Here is a 22,295-nt window from a genome sequence, read left to right as displayed (position 1 = left end):
TGTTTTACATTTAACTTGTCAATACTTATTATTTATCCTGTTTTCTTCTGATGGATCCTTCTTATAATTTTTGAATGATGATCGTTTGGCTAAAACAGCCTTTCACCTCACTTTTTAACCATGCTGGCAATTGTTTGGACTTCCTTCCACCTTTCATAATGTGTGGAATACATCTGAATTGTGCTTCTAAGATGGAATTTCAACATTTCCCTTTTGAAAGTTTAGTGCTAGAGCTGTGGATTTACTTACTGACCCCCTTCTAGTCATTAATTCAAATTTGATCATATTATGATCACTATTGCCAAGCAGCCCCACCACTGTTACCTGTCTCACGAAATCCTGCATTCCACTGAGAATTAGATCTAAAATTGCTCCCTCTGTCGTCAGTTCCTGAACCAATTGCTCCATAAAACTATCATTTATTCCATCCAGGAACTTTATTTCTCTAGCATGTTCTGATGTTACACTTACCCAGTCAACTTAATTAATAGCAGGTAATGGACTTCTTCTCCAAGAACTTATCCAATCCTTTTGTAAACCCAGCTACACTAACTGCACTAATCACATCCCCTGGCGACAAATTCCAGAGTTTGTGTGTTGAGTGAAAAAGAACTTTCTCCGATTAGTTTTAAATGTGCACATGCTAACTTCATGGACTGCCCCCTAGTCCTTTTATTATCTGAAAGAGTAAATAACCGATTCACATTTACCCATTCTAAACCTCTCATGATTTTAAACACCTCTATCATATCCCCCCCTCAGCCGCCTCTTCTCCAAGCTAAACAGTCCTAACCTCTTTAGTCTTTCCTTATAGGGGAGCTGCTCCATCTCCTTTATCATTTTGGTAGCCCTTCTCTGTACCTTCTCCATCGCAATTATATATTTTTTGAGATGCGGCGACCAGAATTGTACACAGTATTCAAAGTGCTGTCTCACCATGGAGTGATACAGAGGCATTATGACATTTTCTGTTTGCTTTTTTGACTACCGCAGCACATTGAACTGACAATTTCAATGTGTTATCCACTATGACGCCCAGATCTCTTTCTTGGGTGGTAATTCCTAAAATGGAACCTAATATTGTGTAACTATAGCATGGGTTATTTTTCCCTATATGCATCACCTTGCACTTATCCACATTAAATTTCATCTGCCATTTGGATGCCCAATCTTCCAGACCTACAAGGTCTTCCTGCAACTTATCACAATCCGCTTGTGATTTATCTACTCTGAATAATTTTGAATCATCTGCAAATTTGATAATCTCACTTGTCGTATTAATTTCCAGATCATTTATAAATATATTGAAAAGCATGGGTCCCATACAGATCCCTGAGGCACTCCACTGCCCACTCCTTTCCACTGAGAAAATTGTCCATTTAATTCTACTCTGTTTCCTGTCTTTTAGCCAGTTTGTAATCCACGAAAGACATCGCCACCTATCCCATGACTTTTTACTTTTCCTAGAAGCCTGTCATGAGGAACTTTGTCAAATGTCTTCTGAAAATCCAAATACACTACATCTACCGGTTCACCTTTATCTACATGTTTAATAACTCCTTCAAAAACGTGAAGCAGATTTGTGAGGCAAAACTTGCCTTGGGTAAAGCCATGCTGACTTTGTTCCATTAAACCATGTCTTTCTATATGTTCTGTGATTTTGATATTTAGGACACTTTTCACTATGTTTCCTGGCACTGAAGTCAGGCGTTTCCCGGATCACACCAGGAGCCCGTTTTAAATATTGGGGTTACATTAGCCACCATCCAGTCTTTAGGTACAATGGATGATTTTAATGATAGGTTACACATTTTTACTGAAGGAAACAATTGAAATTTCAATTTTGAGTTCCTTCAGAACCCTGGGGTGTATACCATCCAGTCCAGATGATTTACTACTCTTCAGTTTATCAATCAGGCCTACCACATCTTCTAGGTTCACTGTGATTTGGTTCAGTCAATCTGAATCATTACCCATGAAAACCTTCTCCGGAACGGGTTTCTCCCTAACATCCTCTTCAGTAAACACCGAAGCAAAGAAATCATTTAATCTTTCCGCAATGTCCTTATCTTCTCTAAGTGCCCCTTTAACCCCTCAATCATCTAACAGTCCAACAGACTCCCTCACAGGCTTTCTGCTTCAGATATATTTTTAAAAGTTTTTACTGTGAGTTTTTGCCTCTATGGCCAACTTCTTTTCAAATTCTCTCTTAGCCTGTCTTATCAATGACTTACATTTAACTTGCCAACGCTTATGCTTTATCCTATTTTCTTCTGTTGCATCCTTCTTTCAATTTTTGAATGAAGATCTTTTGTCTAAAATAGCCTCTTTCACCTCACCTTTTAACCATACCAGTAATCATTTTGCCTTCTTTCCACCTTTTTTTCTGTGTGGAATACATCTGGACTGTGCTTCTAGGATGGTATTTTTTTAACAATGTCCACGCCTCTTGCACACTTTTTACCTTTGTAGCTGCTCCTTTCAGTTTTTTTCTAACAATTTTTCTCATTTTATCAAAGTTTCCCTTTTGAAAGTTTAGCACTAGAGCCGTGGGTTTGCTTAGTGTCCCCCTTCCAGTCATTAATTAAGCATCCCCACCACCGTTACCTCTCACCAAATCCTGTGCTCCGCTGAGAATTAGATCTAAAATTGCTCCCTCTCTCGTCGGTTCCTGAACCAATTGCTCCATAAAGCTATCATTTATTCCATCCAGGAATGTTATCTCTCTAGCGTGTCCCGATGATACATTTACCCAGTCTATATTGGGGTAATTGAAGTCTCCCATTATTACCGCACTACCAATTTGCTTAGCTTCCTTAATTTCTCTTACCATTTCACTGTCTGTCTCACCATCTTATTTTAGGTTACTTCCAGTTATAAAACCTAAATGCAAATTGACTGCATGTGCACAATTTCTACCTCCCATAACATCCAGGAAGCTTTTACTGCTCTGAACTTAAGCCCTTACCTCTGGGAGAACCACTGATCACTTGGGGGATCTAGTGTCTCACTTAAATAAAAGCAGTATAAGCTGAGTTGTGGAAGAAGCAGACCTCCCTGTTAGTTTTATTTTGGTGCCTTTCCTTCTTTGAAAACCTAAACTGGTTTCTTCTGCTTCACCAACTACTTGTGACATTCCCAGACAAGAACTTCTTTACATTAATAACGAGATATGTGAACAATTCTTGAGGTTGAAATTCCTCATTTGACCAGGACCATTAACCAAGGGCACGGGAGCTTTCAAATTGCTCGATGACATCACAATATGCTCTGAACTCCCTGATAATAAAACTAAACTGTCCTGTTTCCTTACAGGAACGAACAAGAAAAACAGCAATTCTAAGTGCTTTGAATACTCGGGGGGGGGGGGGGGGGGGCCACATGAAATGTGAGCCGATGGGGGGAGGCGGGGGTGGTCACAAGGTGCACTACTATATTCCACATTTGAATGAAATTGGATTAATGGTTCAAAAGTTAACAAGAGGTTACACACTGACAAGGGCAAACAGACAAATAGGACATGATGTAGGAAACTAGACTGCAAATTCCTTCAGCAATTGCTGTAGGTTTATTTATTTGGATTTAGTTCATGCCTTTTCATTGGTAGCTTAAGACAAGGTATATTCAGGTACAGTTGGTATTTTCTAGTTTCTGGAGGGCTCACAATCTAAGGGCCGGATTTCCCATAGGTATAGAATAAGTGAAAAGGCTTAGTGATTTGTAAATCAGGCACTAAGTTTGTTCCTGAGGCAACATAAGGTGAAGTGACTTGTTCAAGGCTACAAGGACCATCAATGGGATTTGAACCCTGACTTCTCCAATTCTTAGCCTGCTGCTCTAACCGCTAGACTACTCTTCCACGCTGGTTAACAGTTATTAGACCTATTTGGGTGTTTTGATGTCCATCTGATCATGGGTGAACTGTGCTTTCAAAATAAAGTTACATGTTAAGATTATCCAGCAACTTGTAGCAGGTAGCTAACAATGACAACACTTACCAGAGTTCCACCTGCAGAACCTTTAGTGACTCAATATCCTTTTCCTGACAGGCCATCTGAAGAAAAAATCATGAAGGAAAATGTAATCTCGGTACAACATTTGCAAAAACTTAAAAAAAAAAAAAAAAAAGTTATACCGCAAGACTTACCACCACAGACTGTAACAGCAGAAACACATCATCTGGCAGATAATTCACTGGTAAAAAAACAATCAAAATAGTATACTAAAATAACCGAAGGATTCAGATACCAGCTGAGACAGGCAGACTCTTTCTCAAGAACCAACTCCAAATAATTAAACCCCTTTGAGAAACTCTTATGAGATCCCAAAAGCTAAGCAGCATAATACAGGCTTGCAATCTGTCCTATAATATACCAAACAACAAATTATGTGGTATGGCTACCTTATAAGAATGACCTGGAATAAACTGGCTTCTCCCCCCGCCCCCTCAAAAAAACACATACAATGATAAAATGGATAGAAAGTCACATAAAAGACAGGTAGATAACATCAAGGACATAGTAAACCAACACCAAATTGACATTGTAGAAGTAACATGAAGAGCTTGTAACTGTTCCCTGACTTTGCCCTTCTTACCCAATGTGAGGGGAGGAGATGATGTTTCCTAAATCCAGTCTCCATATTTAAATTGTACTTTCCATGTATAAATGTTGATGCCTTATCATTACTAGGTAATACTGTAAGCAGCCTTGATTGTCTTACAGAAAGATGGCATATACATATAGCAAAATAAATAACTAAATAAATAAATAGATGTTGTAAGAAGAAACAGCATAGCAATGCTCAGTTTACCAAGAATTATAGTGTTAGAGTGGCTAAGCAGGAGATTTCAAAAACTAAACAATGGAGAAATTTAGGTTTACCTGATAATTTCCTTTCTTTGAGTCCAACCAGATCAGTCCAGATGCTCACTAACCAGCAGATGGAGACAGAAGCTAACAGGTTAGCTGACGTCACTCTTTATAGGCTCCCAGGCTGACCTCAGCCTGCCAGTATAGCCTGTAACAAGCTAACAATAATTTTATTAAATGTCCTTCTCCCCCCAACCAGGAGACTTTGAGAGATAAATAAGAATTCAGAGGAAAAACAACCTCATGAAACAAACTGGAAACAAACCAACGTACCTTCTTCTGAAATTAAAATAATTGAAACCTTCTTTCTGGTCAATCTGAAACCATTGAAAAATATGTTTGACAGAAAAGGGCAGGTTCTGGATTGGCCTGGCTGGACTCAAGGAAGAGAATTATCAAATAATCCTACATTTCTCCTTCCTCTTCATCCAGCCAGACTAGTCCAGATGCATGGGATGGATCCAAGCTAACAAATGCAATGGGCAGCCGCTCTTAAAACTTCTGCTCCAAAGGAAGTTTCGTCCCTGGCACGAGCATTCAGATGACAATGCTTTGATAAAGAATGTAAAAACAACCAGCCTTGCAAATGTTTACCAGCAACACTAAACGCACTTCAGCCCATGAAGTCGCCTGAGCTCCTGTAGTATGTGCTCTCAAGCCATGACGCACAGACTGACCTTTGCTCACATGAACTGCAATTACTTCCTTAATCCAGCATGCTATCGAAACCGCCTCACTCTTTCTAGAACCACCAAAAGTATAAAGAGATGATCTCAGTTTTGGAAACCATTATATATCTTTAAAAACCAGTAAAAGAGCTCCCTTTAGAACCAAACAACGTAGCTGAGCATACTCCTCCCCGCAAAACTCTCTATGAAAGTGTCACGCCAAGGGGTAGTGAGTTCTTGAGCAGCTGTTCAGTTGGTGCAGCCTATCTTGCACAAGTGCAAGACAGACCTTAACAGGCTGCAAACTGATGCACCACAGGAATGGGTCTTCTGCCTGGCCAACCACCTCCTCCCTTGAGTTGAGTTGAGCCAGTTTCTGGCAGCCGGCAGGACTTTATCTTTATTGGAATTTATTAATCACCTAAAGCCGAGGCCACTAGACAATGTACATCAAATACATTCACAGTTCAATATAAAACAAAATAATTTCTTAAAACAGACATGACAAAGCAGATATGTCAAACCATAGAACAAATTACACTGCATAAGCCAATTTGAATAATACAGTCTTAAATTCTGTTTTGAATACGTTTGGGCACTCCTTGCTTTGCAAGCAATCAGGCAAAGAGTTCCAAAGTGTGGAGGCTGCTACAGAAAAGGAACAATCTTGAGTATCAGAAAAACATGCCTGTCTCACAGAAGGGACATCCAACAGATGCCTTTGCAATGAAAGCAATGTTCATAAGGGCTGATTGAGTCTAAGCAATGAATTAGCCCAAGGGGAGGAGTCTGAACTAATCAATTTATGGACCATTGTGCAAATTTTGAACTGAATTCAATATCCTTTCCTGGCTTGCTTAGACGGTGACAGCAGAGACAAGACTGGTGGCCAAGTGAAGCAAGGCAGTGGCCCAGTCCGGGGTTGAGGCAGACAGCAGACAAAGCGAAGATCAGGTCCATTTCGAGTTCAAGGCACAAGGAAGCTGAACAAGAGGTATGAAACACAGGGAAACAGAGTCCGAAGGACAAGGAATAACTGGACAACACATGGGGAGCAAACACTGAGGAATCAGGAACTCACAGGGCAACTAGGACTGCAGGGAGCCTGTTGTGAAGGCGCCGGCAAACAGGAGTGATGGGGTTTAAATAACTTGCCAGTGGTAAAGTCATCTCCCGATGCTGCAGTCAGGTTCCCGCTGTGACGCCAAGAAAAGCAGAAGAGAGGCATGCATGCACCTAGGAAGCAGTAGCATGGTGGGGAGCTGATGGAATTCTGCCGCTGGAAGTGGGGTAAGTCATGGGACAACCCTGTGGTCAGACCCTCAAAACAGAAAGGAAGGGAGACACTACCTGATTCAGGTGGAAAAGGAGTTACAACCTTTGGCAGAAAAGAAGGAACAATTTGAAGCTTCACCAAGTTCTCTGACTCCCTATATGATAGGGCCTATAACTCCAAAATACACCTCACTAAACATATCACAACCAAAAACACCACATTAAGAGTGAAAAGTTTGATCAAAATGCTCCTCAATGGCACAAAAGGAGGACCTGCCAAAATCATCAGAACAAGATTCAAATTTCAAGAAGGAACAGATCCATAACTGGAGAAGTGATGTGCATCACACCTCTCAGAAAATGGGACACCTCTGGATGAAAAAGAAAGCACAGTTGCTTATCTGTAACTGGTGTTCTCCAAAGACAGCAGGATGTCAGCTTTCACACATCGGTGACATTATCCGATGCAACCTGGCATGGAACTTTGATTTCAAAGATTGTAGAGCTTTCAGTATGTTTTACTGAGTATGTGCAGCTGTAGCCCCCTCCCTGTCTCTCAGGCAGAGTCCTTGAAGTCCATGATATAGCAAATCCATGGAAAATCAACTCCCAGAGGAGGCAGGTGGGTTTCATGAGACTGAAATCCTACTGTCCTCACACATGGATGGATTCCCAAACTAGAAGCTGCTGATGGGGCAAACCCTTTAGTGCAGGAGCACCACCATTCCCCCCCCCCCCCCCCCCCTTTTTTTCGGTGAGACAGCTGACCCATAAGGGCTCTAGGAGGGAAAAGAGTTGGGTTTTTCACCTCAAAGAAACTGGATGACAGACAGAGAGACAGAAACCCCGATACACAGCAAGGTGTCTGAAGGCTGGGGCGTAATGTGAACACAGGGCGAGAAGCCCACTAAGTCACATAAAAATGAACAGTCAAGAGCTTCCTAACAGGGAACTCTGACTAGCACCAATAGGCCTAGGACCTGAGGGTACAGGCAAAGGCACAAATTTCCAAGTACAAGAGAAAAACGTACTTGGATCAAGACCTCAAATTAGTTTTTTTGTCGCAAGACAACTTAAAGTCAACTGGGGCTGGAGAGCCCAGCAGAAGGAAAACTGCGATTTATTATAAACCAAGTAACAAGACGATTGGGAATGCAGAGCGATGCCCAAAGTATGTCAATCCAGAGAAGTAACGGCAAGAAGTATTCGGGTCTGCCGCAGACCCCACTTGCTGAGCTACTATAAGTACAAGATCTGACCTCCAAGGTAAGATGGGATAAAAACCCGTGAGTGCTGAGCCAAGATGCTGATCAGAGCAGTGAGCAGCTGCTGAAACTCAGATGAATGATGTACTTTACCACCAGGGGAAGTCAGGTGAAAGGGAAGCACTTCAGCCACTAAACTGGTCAAAGCAATGAAAGGAACGCATACCCTTCTATGAAGGTATATGCGACAACCACTCCTATGCATCCCCCTGGACCCTCTGACAAAGTCAGAAGAGGTGAACCACACAAGGAGGCAGACCCCTGGGCTACTGGCCAAAGGAGACAGCATCTAGGCTGTAGAAAATACAGATAGGGAGCTTCCCAATAATATGAACCCCCTGCCAAGCCAAGGCAGGTACAGCCCACAGGATCCATCTCCCCTCAGTAAAGATACTGAGAAGAGTCCTAGACTTCAGCAGTATGAGAACAACCTGAGGAAGAAGACCGTAAACTTTTCTGCAGAGAATAAAAACAGAAATGCTGCAAGAGGCAGCCTCTGTGGAAGAGAGCTTCCTTACCGACATGGGAACCCCAAGGGTACCAAAGAAGGAACAGTCTGATCCGCAGAGCAGACTGCCCATCAACCGAGCCTAGTTATCAAACCTATGGCTCAAAGTAAACCGTTGTTCCACCTGATAATGTTGTTGCACATTAACAGAAATGTCTACATAGATAGGACTGCCGTTTCTGTCAACAAATGCGTCTACCGACGGTCATCTCTGGATGCCTCAATCCCTCTAACCCTGAAGGACTTGGTGGAAGATAGCAGCAAGGACACTCGCGGGCATCGTGGGGCAGACCGAGTGAGATAGACATAGGGAGAGAAAAAGAGGGTCATAAAACGGTTGGTAACCCAGGGAAACCAACAGTGACGTGACAGCAACAGACAGAAACAGAATAGTACTCACCGAGCATCGATGAAAATGTACGTGAAGGGAGACCCGTGTAGGGAAATTATCTGTGAAGTAAAACTTCAAGTTTTTCCATGAGGAAAAGTTGTGAGAAAAAAATCTCACAGAGCTCTTAAACGCAAGGCAAATTGAGCGTGGAAAAAAAAGAGACTGAAGGGAGACCCCTGTGGACATAGGGATCATGGCATGCTGGGCATGTTCAGTGTGCCAGTCAATGTTTCTAGAAACTTTGACAAAAGTGTTCCGTAATAGGGCTCCGCCCAATGATGTCACCCATATGTGAGGACTACCATCTTGCTTGTCCTGGGAGAAGAGCAAGGACCTGAGAACATACTTCATTGCAGGGTGGAGAAACACCCAAATAACTGCACATGTGGAGCTTTTGTTATGCAGGCTATGGTGAGTGCAGTGAGCCTAACAGTGAATAATCCATGAAAGATGGCCTATACACTCTGACGAGCCAGGTGTCCCCTGAAGTCAGAGAAGCTAACCATGTATACAACTGCTAGAATGGAGATTGCAATGGATGACAAAAGATACTGAGACCAATTGCCGCAAACGCTCCTAGCAGTCTGGAGGTATGCTTTGCTAGTTTAAATTGGTCAAACTTCTGGGTCAAGTAAACTCCAGATGCACTTGAGCTTAGATAGGGCTCAGGTATTCTTGATGAGGGTCATCTGACCAAATGCACAGAGTAAGCAATGGGCTAACGAACTTTGCTTTCCCTCTTTAATGAAGGTATTTTGTAAGTTGCAGACTGAATATGGGATGTAGGACTGCTAAAGAGATGACTGGAAAAGGCCACAGAGAGAGAGAGAGAAAGAGAGTGAGAGAGAGAGATTAATACTAGTTACTGATAGTGTTACAATTTGGACTTTTGGTGAGGATAATTCTCATTTTTCTTTTTAGTATTTTTCTTTCATATTTTGTGGGACCAAATGTATTAATGTGTAATTTTGTTCTTTATGAGAGAAAAATACAGTCATATGTTTAAAAGTATTGCATGTAATTTTGTGTCACTGAGAAAACAGTTCATGCTTCATGGCCCCCACCATTTCCCCCTAGTATTACAGAAAGTACAACTTAGACTCCATTATTGTGTAATAGGTCAGTGTGCATATTTTTTGCTAAGAAAGATGACACAGACACACAGGTGTAGCTCTCTCACTCCCTTTTGGCTAGAAGTAGGCTGGCACACAGACTGCCCTCCCTTTCTCCAAGCTTAAAGGTCATGAAACAGATAATACTGAGCGTTTAATTAAAAACATAAGACTGCTTCTTGCTTGAAGCCAGTTAGAATATTAAGAGTTACTTTATTGCAGCACAAGTCATTTTGGCAAAAAGCTGAATGCTGCAACATCTGGAAGCTGCCCACCAGAATATGTTAGGTTCACAATTTGGCGATTAGGAGCAGTGGATTAAAACCAGAAGTCCACCATCTTCTTAGAGAACGTTCGCAATAAAGCTTTTCTTATCAGTGGCTTGGCAATATTTCAGGAAAGTTACACAAATAAATCTGAATAGCACGTGTCCTATTCCAAAAGGAAAATATAACCCCAGTACAGCCTAGACGGATTCAAATTCCCTGCTGAGCCACAATAGGGATCTCCAGCACTGATTTGTCTCTAGCCGAGAACTTGCTTAGCTGACGTCATCTGGGGGAGCCTGGAGACAATTTTCCAGGAAAGGTGACAGCTTCTGCTAGGTCTTTGTATATAATTATACCCTATTAGTTGGGGAACCAAGATATTTACCCTTGCTTATTGTGCTGATATATTTTGTTTTGCTTACTCCTTGTTCTTCTGTTCCATCAGTCAAGAACATGTGGGTTTAGTCCCCTCAGCCAGCAATTGGAGGCAGAGGTTTTTTTTTCTTTTTTGATGGCATCACCTGTATGTAGGTCTTGCATGGAACCAGATATAGCCAGTGTTCTCTGCCTCCAGTTATTGGATGGATGGTTGTAGACAAGCCTTAACCCAGCTTTTTAAATTGAGAATTTTTATGACTATTTTATGGTTGTGATACAGACTTTAAACTTGTTTGGAGTCAAATTTAAGTTAACGGGCCAAGCATCTGTGGCTTGCTCTCTGCAGTGATGCGAGCCAGGACAGCAAAGCAGCTCACTACCCATTTGATTGGGGTTTTATTTCTCTGGGAGAGCACGACCCTTGTTTTCTCTGGGAGAGCAGGCCTTTTTCAAAAAAGGGATCATCTGCTTACTCTGAGCTGAAATGTTTGTGGAGGCCAAGCTCCCATAATTGATAAGCTTTGTAGCGAAGTGTGCCATTGACAATTTGAGAGCTCATCACCTCTTGTCAGGACTCAAAGCAAGCCCACTAACTCAAGGGCTTCCATCCTGGCTCTCTTCCTCTGAATGTGGTAATAGGTTGAGCAATAAAAGACAAACTGCCTTTAACTTTTTCACAGCAGAAAAAGAACCAGAACTTTCAGCTGGCTAAGGTAAATCATTCAGGCTATGATTTGCATTACTCAGAAAATAATTCCCCAATACCACAGAAAAACCAGGAGTCAAGAAAAAGGGATTCATTAGGCTCAGGTAGGATAATACATGTGACCCACAGTCACCCATTCTTGACAGATGGGCAGCCAACAAGTATACCCCCCCACTCAAACAGGTCATTAAGGAATGCATTAAAATCCAGGATTACAGTGGGCTCTGTGATGAGGAGACACACACTGTACCAAATGCAAAAAGAACAAAAAGCCTTCTCTATATTAAAAACTGAAGAAGTTCTTGAAAAAAACATTGAAGTGTTACCGGAAAAGAGAAAAAAAACCCAATGCATGCAGAATTTCAAGATCCATAACCAAAAGAAAAAGCTAATTGAGATGGATAAATCTGTCATCAGTGGCACAACTGCAAAAGGAAAGAGTGAAGTGAATAACAAATCTCAACTAAAGTCTCGTAAGGAGTCCAGGAAAAGCAGTAACCTTAAAGAGAGTACCTGGAAAGCTATGACCACAAATGCTCATAGTTTGGGAAATAAAATCCCAGATCTGCAGGCCCTAATGACGGAGGCAGAATTGGACATTGTTGCTATCACAGAGACATGGTTCACAGAATCTCATGATTGGGATACAGCAATACCAAGCTATAACTTGTTAAGGAAGGACAGAGTGGATAGAAAAGGGGGAGGTGTGGCTCTTTATGTCAGAAACAATATCCAAGCATCTGAGCTGCAAGGAAGTTGGGGCAAGGAAGAAGCACTATGGGTCGACCTAAAAAAAGATGACGGAGCGTCCATTTATATTGGAGTGGTTTACAGGCCAAAGGAAGAGATGGACAGAGATCTGGTTGAAGACATCCATAAGATAGGTAAGAAGGGAGAAGTGGTGATCGTTGGTGACTTTAATATGCCAGATGTAGACTGGAAAATCCCATCTGCAGAATCTAAAAATAGTAGAGCGATAGTGGATGCCATGCAAGTATCTTTGTTCAAACAAATGGTGTTGGAACCCACGAGAGAAGGAGCTATACTCGACTTAGTGCTCACTAATGCAGATAATGTCTCCGATGTCCAGGCGCCCACCTCAGCACCAGTGATCATCAAACTGTATGGTTTAATATCACTAAAAGAATATGGAAAAGAACCACAAAGACCTGAGTTTTACAGTTCAAAAACACGGACTTTGAGGAAATGGGGAAGTACCTAGAGGAAGAACTAAAAGGATGGGAGAACGAGAGAGATGTGGATCAGCAGTGGACCAATCTAAAAGGAGCAATCACCAAGGCAACTACTCGATATGTTAGAAATGTAAAGAAAAGCAAAAGAAAATTGAAACCTATCTGGTTCTCAAAGGAGGTGGCTGACAAAATTAAAGCTAAAAGAACAGCATTCAAGAAATATAAAAGATCCCAAAGGGAGGCGCACAAAGAAGAATATTTGATTGAACTGAGGGGGACAAAGAAATTAATCAAGTTGGCAAAAAGTCAAGCGGAAGAGAGGATTGCCAAGCAGATAAAAAATGGTGACAAAACATTTTTCAGATACATCAGCGAAAAGAGAAAAGTCCAAAGTGGTATAGTGAAATTGAAAGGTGGAAATGATCAATGTGTGGAGAGAGATGAAGAAATGGCAGAAATATTAAAAGAATACTTCAGCTCTGTGTTCACTAAAGAAGACCCTGGAGAAGGACCATCTCTACACAACAAGAAACTGGAGGGAAGTGGAATAGATGAAAATCCTTTTACAGTAGAAAATATATGGGAAGAGCTAAAAAATCTGAAAGTGGACAAAGCCATGGGGCCTGATGAGATTCATCCAAGGATACTGAGGGAGCTCAGAGATGTGCTGGCGGGTCCGCTGTGTGACCTGTTCAATAGATCCCTAGAAACGGGAGTGGTGCCGAGTGATTGGAGAAGAGCGGTGGTGGTCCCGCTTCACAAGAGTGGGAACAGAGAGGAGGCTGGTAACTACAGACTGGTTAGCCTCACTTCGGTGGTGGGAAAAGTAATGGAGTCACTGTTGAAAGAGAGAATAGTGAACTATCTACAGTCCAGAGAATTGATGTACCAGAGGCAGCATGGATTCACCAGGGGAAGATCCTGTCAGACAAATCTGATTGACTTTTTTGACTGGGTAACCAAGGAATTGGATCAAGGAAGAGCGCTCAATGTCATCTACTTGGATTTCAGCAAAGCTTTTGATACGGTTCCGCACAGGAGACTGGTGAATAAAACGAGAAGCTTAGGAGTGAGTGCCGAGGTGGTGACCTGGACTGCAAACTGGTTGACAGACAGAAGACAATGTGTGATGGTAAATGGAACTTTCTCTGAAGAGAGAGCGGTTTTAAGTGGTGTACTGCAAGGATCGGTGTTGGGACCGGTCCTGTTCAATATCTTTGTGAGTGACATTGCGGACGGGATAGAAGGTAAGGTTTGTCTTTTTGCGGATGACACTAAGATCTGCAACAGAGTGGACACACCGGAAGGAATGGAGAGAATGAGACGGGATTTAAGGAAACTGGAAGAGTGGTCGAAGATATGGCAGCTGAGATTCAATGCCAAGAAGTGCAAAGTCATGCATATAGGGAGTGGAAATCCGAATGAACTATATTCGATGGGGGGGAGGGGGGGGGAGGGGGGAAGGCTGATGTGCACAGAGCAGGAGAGAGACCTTGGGGTGATAGTGTCTAATGATATGAAGTCTGCGAAACAATGCCACAAGGCGATAGCAAAAGCAAGAAGAATGCTGGGCTGCATAGAGAGAGGAATATCGAGTAAGAAAAGGGAAGTGATTATCCCCTTGTACAGGTCCTTGGTGAGGCCTCACCTGGAGTACTGTGTTCAGTTCTGGAGACCGTATCTACAAAGAGACAAAGACAAGATGGAAGCGACCAGGAAGGTGGAGGGTCTTCATCGGATGACATACGAGGAGAGATTGAAGAATCTAAATATGTACTCCCTGGAGGAAAGGAGGAGCAGGGTGATATGATTCAGGCTTTCAGATACTTGAAAAACTTTAATGATCCAAAGACGACAAACCTTTTCCATCAGAAAAAAAATCAGCAGAACCAGAGGTTACGAGCGGAGACTCCAGGGAGGAAGACTAAGAACCAATGTCAGTAAGTATTTCTTCACAGAAAGGGTGGTGGATGCCTGTAATGCCCTCCGGAGGAAGTGGTGAAGTCTAAAACTGTGAAGGACTTCAAAGGGGCGTGGGATAAACACTGTGGATCCATCAAGTCTAGAGGGCGTGAATAAAGAGGAGGCAGCAAAACACTGCACGGAGCGGCAGTAGCCACAGAGGCATTCACGGAGCGGGATGCCAGTGGTTGGTGTTCCACCTTCACGGAGCGGAAGGATGGAGGGCTGCCATCTCCAAAAAAAAACAAAAAACAAAAAAAACCCAAACAAAAAAAAAACAAAACAGGGGTGGGTAAGAGTATGGGGCAGGGGTGTGGCCTGCTTGTTACAGCGGTTGCTACCCCTAATTGAGCTGGATGTTCACTTGGATGCAGATACGGCGCTGCTCTCTACATTGGTGGTGGGGAGGAGGGGAATTAGGGCTGGAGGATACTGGAAGCCAATAGTAACAGGTGGGAGAGAGAAAAAGGGAAAAAAATGGATAAAGTGCGTAGCTTGCTGGGCAGACTGGATGGGCTGTTTGGTCTTCTTCTGACAGGTCATCTCTACTACGTTAAATAGTTAAATTGTATATACATATTATATTATATTATATTTATTATTACTATGTTAAATTGACATCCGGTTTTATTGTTCCTTATGTTCTACAGTTCTATGTAAAGCCCCCATCCGCTGTTGGGCAGTTCATCGTTTTATGTAAACCGGAGTGATTTGTAATTCCCACAAGAACTTCGGTATATAAAAATTAAAAATAAATAAATAAATAAATTCTTCTGCCGTCATTTCTATGTTTCTATATTTATGTTCAAACAGTTTTTATTGAGCAAAAACCAAATACACTTCATCCAGGCTGTGTGGATACTTCCACAGCCCAAAAACACTTTGGCACTGACATTAAACTTTAGCTTGTTAATAACCGCACTGTATTCCCCCTTCCCCCCACCTCTACCCCCTACCCTGCCCCTCACCTCCCTCCCCCCTCCCCACCCTCCTGGATTCTCGACTCCCCTCATGGGTGACAAATCCCAATCCCCCTGTAATCCCAGAACTCCCAGTTCTAACTGAACCAAGATGTGGAAAGTTCCCCTTCAATCGTTCAAAATCAGACTCTGCCCTTTATGGGATAGTGATTGTATATAGGCATTCCATATCTTCAAAAATTTCCAGCAATGTAGTGGTGACGATCTCAAGGCCAGACACTCCATTTCCAGCAGTTTATGAAAAGCATTTCGCCACATCCAATATAAGGGAGTTTCAGAAGAACGCCACTGAAGTAAAATCATTCTTTTCCCCACCTGACAGGCTTTGATAAGGAGCAAGTGAGAATCGAATCCCCTTATTACAGAGGAAGGTATACAGCCGAACAACAAAACTGACAGAACGGAACCTGGATATCCATTAAAGCCTCCAAATATCTAACGATCTTGGTCCAAAATAGGCGGATCTTCGGACAACTTCAAAAAGCGTGAGATAGAGCACAGGCGGTAGCCAAACACTTTTCACACTGGTCGGAAGCCCTTAACTGTGCTTTAAATAACATATGGGGTGATAAATAAGCCCTCCATAAGAATTTGTACTGCATTTCCCTAATACTCATACTACCAGACACTCTGGGTATCAAGCGAAAGCTGCACGTCAGCATGGCTGGGGTCACCCCGAATATCCCGTCTCGGTTCCATCTCTCTGCCAGCATAATCGCGGGGTCATTAACCACTATTCAGCCCTGCCAATGTCATTTTGGTCGTTTTTTCCAACTGTAGCAGCTTATTCACTGCTTTGAAAGCCGATGGGCCTTACTATTTACCGGCAGCGAATGAACATAATGTTGCAACTGTAAATATTGAAAGACCTGGTTTTGTCTTAACCCATACATATCCTGGAGGTGTGGAAATGAAAGAAACGTCCCCTCAATGTCCAGAACATTCCCCAACATCGTGATGCCCTGCAGCGCCCAGTAGCAAAACGCTGCAGAGTGGGACACCGGCATAAACTGCAAATTCTCCTTCAAACGGGAGAAGATACACTGTGAGGGGAGGAATGCCCACAATCTCTGCCAAGCTCGCCGAATAGGTTCGAGTAGACTATTTTTTCTTAATGTGTCGGGAAGCTGTGGAGTCAGTGCGAGAAGAACAAATTTAAGATCTAATGGTGCCACCATCGTTTGGTCCGCTTGGATATGTGTGTATGTCGAAGAGCCCAGTAACCACCCCCTAACAATACATAAATTGCTAGCTAAATAATAGAGGCCAAGATCGGGTATGCCCATGCCCCCACGTCCCCATCTCCCATGAAGCCATTTCAAAGCTATACGGGGAAGTTTACCCCTCAAAAAAAACTTACGGAGTAACGTGTCCAAGACCCTCAAGTCCTTCTGTTTAATGAGAAGGGGCAAAGTCTGAAGCATGTACAACCATTTGGGAAGTAAAACCATTTTAAACAAGTTAATTCGGCCCCCCAGTGAAAGCGGCAAATCCCTTCAACTCTGTAGTTTGTCCTTCATTTGGAGCAGCAGGGGCAAGATATTTAGAATGTATAATGGTAATGGGTTCCTGCAGACGGGTTAATTGGTCAGGTGTTAAACTGGGAAGAGTCATGCTAGAGAGAACACTATCTGCCTCCTGCACCCGAGTTCCATCGGAAGAGTACAGAGTCGAGTAAAATTGGCGAAAAATATCCAAAATTGCAGGTGTGGTCGTGGCAAGAGTCCCTGCCCGACCTTGCAAGGCTGCAAAATGTCGGGAGTGGCGGGCTGTGCGAACCAAGTTAGCCATCAGTTTCCCCACCTTGGTGCCATGTTGGAACAAGCGGCATTGGTAATTTAGCACACACTTTTTTGCTCTTTGGTGGAGCAGAGTATTCAGCGCCGCTTGGACCGCGAGCATACGTTCCCAGTTGGCCGGTGAATGGGCGTGGATGAAGGCTCGCTTAGCCTTGTGGAACTGGATCATCAAGACCAGTATTCTTTTATCTAACATTTTCCGGCGGTGGGATAGAAATGAGATGATATCCCCACGAATTACTGCTTTACCCGCACACCAAAATAATATTGGATCTGAGACATGTTCCCAATTTAGATGAGAATATTCAGCCCACCGGGCCCCTAAGAAACTCCTGAAAACGCGTGTCCTCAGCCAAAAAATATGAATAGCGCCACATATTAGCCTAAGAGGAGGCCGAGGACCAAGCCAATTCCACAAAATGGGCCAGTGCTGCTGAAAACTCCAAGGGCAGGGTCCTCAACCCTTAGCAGAGACCTCGACTAGGGGGGGTGGCCCCCCCTCAGGACCTAGCAATCCCCCTGGGAGGCTCACAGAACCGCTGACGGTAACGGGATTTACTTTCTGTTTTGAACTTTTTTTATTTTTTTAAACTTAAAGATACAGCTCCCTAATTGTAAATCTAAACCTTAACTACACTCCTGCTCTATCAACTTACAGCAATCAGGGGATCAAAAGAGACTGAGGGTTTTGCACCTCCGCCATCTGCTGGAGACAGAGTAAGACTGAGGGACTGTGGATGGCACCTTGGTATATATGGCAGGGTTGTTTTGAAAAACATCTCTGTCTCCATCTGCTGGAGGTGAGGCAAAACCAGATGAATGGACTGATCCGGGTACGTACAGGGAACTACCATTTCTGCTGCAATATGTTATCATTCTGCAGTGAGTGTTACATGCACCAAGCAGATAAACTTTGGTTACAAGGTGCAAGGCCACATGGTTCTACAACATTTCTATATCTATCCCCTCTTACAAGTGCAAAGTTATAGCTATAATCTTAAAAGCATTTGACTGAAAGGAATACAATACAGGTCACAGATAATTTCTGGAGTCTATATGAGGTGATAGAGAAATATTAGGTCTCTATACAACACTTCTGTGTAATATTCACAAAGTATCTTTTTTTTATGGACTGTGATTCAATTGTATCCTTTTGAATGAAGGTGCCTTTTATGTGATTTTCTGCTATTCACAAAGTAACTTTTTGAAGTTAAGCCTAATTGAAATTAATTCACTGAAAGCAACTTGTATATATTTTGGCAATGTTGGTTTCTATACATGCTACAAAAGCATAACATTAAGTAGTTTTAGAAGCGGTGTGAGTGAGGAATGAGTGATTAGGATATGTGATCAATATATGTGTTGTGTCATTTTATCTTTTGGTATATTTATTTATTTATTTAAAGGCTTTTATATACCGGAGTTCATGCACTAGTGCATACCACTTCGGTTTACACAGAACAAGGAACAGAAAATTACATCAAACAGATTGAACAATTAAACAAATATACAATTACATCCAACGACTGGGTATAAATAACATGGCTAACTTAGTAGGAACTTAGAGTTTGAGGTAAAGGAGAGAAATAGTACCATATTGTGTAATAAAGCTTGCAATAACAAGAATTTTTCATATTAACTGACGGGCCGATTCAGTAAAGTCCTTGGGAGAGTGGACGAACGCCCGCTCTCCTGGCACGCACACCGGCCACTCGCCTGTGCGCGCGATTCTGTATTTAAATTAGGTGGTGCGGTAGAAATGGGCAAAAGGAGGTGCTAGGGACACTAGCGCGTCCCTAGCGCCTCCTTTTGACCCGGAGCGGCGGCTGTCAGCAGGTTTGACAGCCGACGCTCAATTTTGCCAGTGTCTGTTCTCAAACCCGCTGACAGCCATGGGCTCGGAAACCGGACGCCGGCAAAATTGAGCGTCCGGTTTTCGGCCCGACAGCCACCGGCCCATTTAAAATTTTTTTTTACTTTTTTTACTCTTCTTTTACTGCTTTTTTTTACTCTTTTTACTGCTTTTCTGTGCACTTTCCCGGTGCCGGCAGAAACTAATTTCTTAAAGTAAAATGTGCGGCTTGGCTGCAAATTTTACTTTCTGTATCGCGCGGGCATACCTAATAGGGCCATCAACATGCATTTGCATGCTGAGGGTGCTATTAGGTGCTGCAGGTTGGATGCGCGTTTTCCGCCCCTTACTGAATAAGGGGTAAGGGAAAACGCGCGTCCAAGGGCAGGTTAACATAATTAATTGTATTAATTATGTATCAGCCTGTAAGATATTAGTGGAGTTACTTAGTTTCTTACAGGGTTTATTGGTGGACATTCTGTTTTTAGGTACCCATATATTATTTTTGTCCAAAGCCTAGTTCTAACATACTATATGTACATATATATATATGTACACACACACACATGACATCTTTATTTAGCTGTTGCTTTGTGGGCTTACCATGGCTGTGACTATCAAAAGCTTCCCAATCATATTTTTCCAGTGTCTGGGCATGCTCTGGCAGCAGCTTTTGAGGTGGTGGCTGGAAGAAAAGCACATTGCTATAACTAAGGAAAATGGTTCAGGAACATGAACTTTCTAGCTTAGGTGGCTGAATTACATTGCTTCTTACCGAAAGGGCAAATGAAACATTTTTCTATCATCTCATGCAGTAAACACCCTTTTCCCCTGCCACGCACATACACTAAACTGACTTCTGGTTGGCAGGAAAGCTTCTGGAGATGGCCTTTCATATACAGAATCCCTTTTCTGAGTGTATCACATGGGAGTGAACAAGTCCCTTACCTGTAGCAGCATGAGAAGGAGCACTCGAGAAACTTCACACTTCACAATGACATCCAGGAAAGCTCCTGGAAAGAAAGACATAGATTGATGACAAAGGCATGTTTTTTTTTTCTTGCTTTGTTTTAAATGTATTTCATTTTATCTCCCCTCTCTTCTGTGCTAGCATAAAGCAGCCTCAGGATGCAGTAGCAGTGGTTCCTCCTGGGCCCAAGATACAGATGTGGCTCTCTTTGGGTATGAGACAAGGACCACAGCACCTGAGAATTTTCTACCCCTGAGTTAGTTATCATGCAACAGCAATACACATGAGCTATATAAGGGCACAGGTGCCAGGCTGCAGAGGAAGCTGAAAGACTGTTGCTACCATATTTGGATTGCAGGGAGGTGGTGGGGAAAAAATGAGACACAAATTTCTAGCTAATCAATAGCTTTTGCTCTTCGATCATGATCCCTATCAATGTGGCAATAAGTGAAGTTAAGAACATTTCCAACTCCATTAGTCTAAGGCTTAGAAAAGGCAAGTCATGGTAAAATGTATAAATCCTATATCACATCTGAAGAGTGAACCCTGCAAAATGCCAGCAACTAGTCTCTGCTCTCTCTGACAGATCATACATTCTGAAGTCATCCAGATCACTGCTTACCTACAGGGGTGTTACTACCAGATGTGTGCAATCCTTTCTCCTGAGCCAACAACTGCATTTCTGTAAACACTGCCAGTGCACCATCATAATCCCCTGCATTCAAAGAACAGCAAAAGTAATTTACAAAATGCATGGAGGTGCTCACATTACATTTAACTTTGACCCCCTCCATCTATGCCAGCCCAGACATGTCAATTCAGTTTTGTTTCAAATTCTTAATGTCAGTTCATTAGGTCTCTATGGCCTGATCCACACAAAAACTATCAAATTCAACAGAGCACTTTGGGGTAGATTTTCAGAGCCCTGCTCGCCTAAATCCGCCCAAAACCGGGCGGATTTAGGCGAGCAGGGCCCTGCGCGCCGGGAAGCCTATTTTACATAGGCCTCCCGGCGCGCGCAGAGCCCCGGGACTCGCGTAAGTCCCGGGGTTCTCGGAGGGGGGCGTGTCGGGGGCGTGTCGGGGGGCGGGCCCGGTCGTCGCGGCGTTCCGGGGGCGTGTCGGCAGCGTTTTGGGGGTAGGTACGGGGCGTGGCTACGGCCCCGGGGCATGGCCGCGCCCTCCGTACCCGCCCCCAGGTCGCGGCCCGGCGCGCAGCAGGCCCGCTGGCGTGCGGGGATTTACGTCTCCCTCCGGGAGGCGTAAATCCCCCGACAAAGGTAAGGGGGGGGTGTAGACAGGGCCGGGCGGGTGGGTTAGGTAGGGGAAGGGAGGGGAAGGTGGGGGGAGGGCAAAGGAAAGTTCCCTCCAAGGCCGCTCCGATTTCGGAGCGGCCTTGGAGGGAACGGGGGGAGGCAGCGCGGCTCGGCGCGCGCAGGCTATACAAAATCGATAGCCTTGCGCGCGCCGATCCAGGATTTTAGTGGATACGCGCGGCTCCGCGCGTATCTACTAAAATCCAGCGTACTTTTGCTTGAGTCTGATGCGCAAGCAAAAGTAGGCTGATCGCGCTTCTTTTAAAATCTACCCCTTTATGTAGACGTAAATATACTAATGTCACTCAGATCAAAATTTGCATGAACATTATGCCTTTTGCACAATCCAACCACTGTCACACCAATATCAGTTTTCTGCTTTTGCTTTTTTATGTCTTATCTCTCAGCATTAATATCAGGAATGTAGAATCTAGCACTCACGCAAACAAAGCTTGAAAATCAGAGAGAGGAGAAAACAGTACAGCCTCGGGAATTTTAACAAACTAGGTTGCTGACCCCACACATAATAGTGCTCTAGATTGGTTTGGTTTTTTTTTCCTTTTGCCAGAAATGCCTTTACTTTGGTTAATGCAAATTAAAAATAAAAATCAGGAAGTTTCAGTTTTGGAAAATTGACTTCATTCAGTAAACCAATTGCTCTTGAATTAGATGTAGTTACATGAAATTATACTCAATGTGTAGCATTCTTAGCAACACAGTGAGAGGTGCAGGACATTTCTAAACAACAGTAGGAATACAAATGTAAACTTTCTCTACTACA

At 43.2% G+C, this 22,295-nt stretch overlaps 1 protein-coding gene across 2 annotated transcripts in view; it reads right to left on the bottom strand.

Moving 5' to 3' along the window:
* LOC115084894 (factor VIII intron 22 protein-like) overlaps positions 1–22,295 on the bottom strand; it is an 87,934-nt gene that overhangs the window by 7,326 nt on the left and 58,313 nt on the right. For both annotated transcript variants that reach the window (XM_029590287.1, XM_029590286.1), the window contains 5 exons: positions 20,822–20,914; positions 20,178–20,242; positions 19,833–19,914; positions 4,148–4,194; positions 3,999–4,054 (listed from right to left, as the gene is read on the bottom strand). In XM_029590287.1, coding sequence (XP_029446147.1) covers positions 3,999–4,054; positions 4,148–4,194; positions 19,833–19,914; positions 20,178–20,242; positions 20,822–20,914 — 343 coding nt within the window. The remainder of the gene's footprint in view (positions 1–3,998; positions 4,055–4,147; positions 4,195–19,832; positions 19,915–20,177; positions 20,243–20,821; positions 20,915–22,295) is intronic.

This window comes from Rhinatrema bivittatum, chromosome 2 (genome assembly GCF_901001135.1).
Source record: "Rhinatrema bivittatum chromosome 2, aRhiBiv1.1, whole genome shotgun sequence".
Taxonomy (NCBI): domain Eukaryota; kingdom Metazoa; phylum Chordata; class Amphibia; order Gymnophiona; family Rhinatrematidae; genus Rhinatrema; species Rhinatrema bivittatum.
Note: the sequence above shows the minus strand (reverse complement) of the source record. Positions and strands in the feature narration are given on the sequence as shown.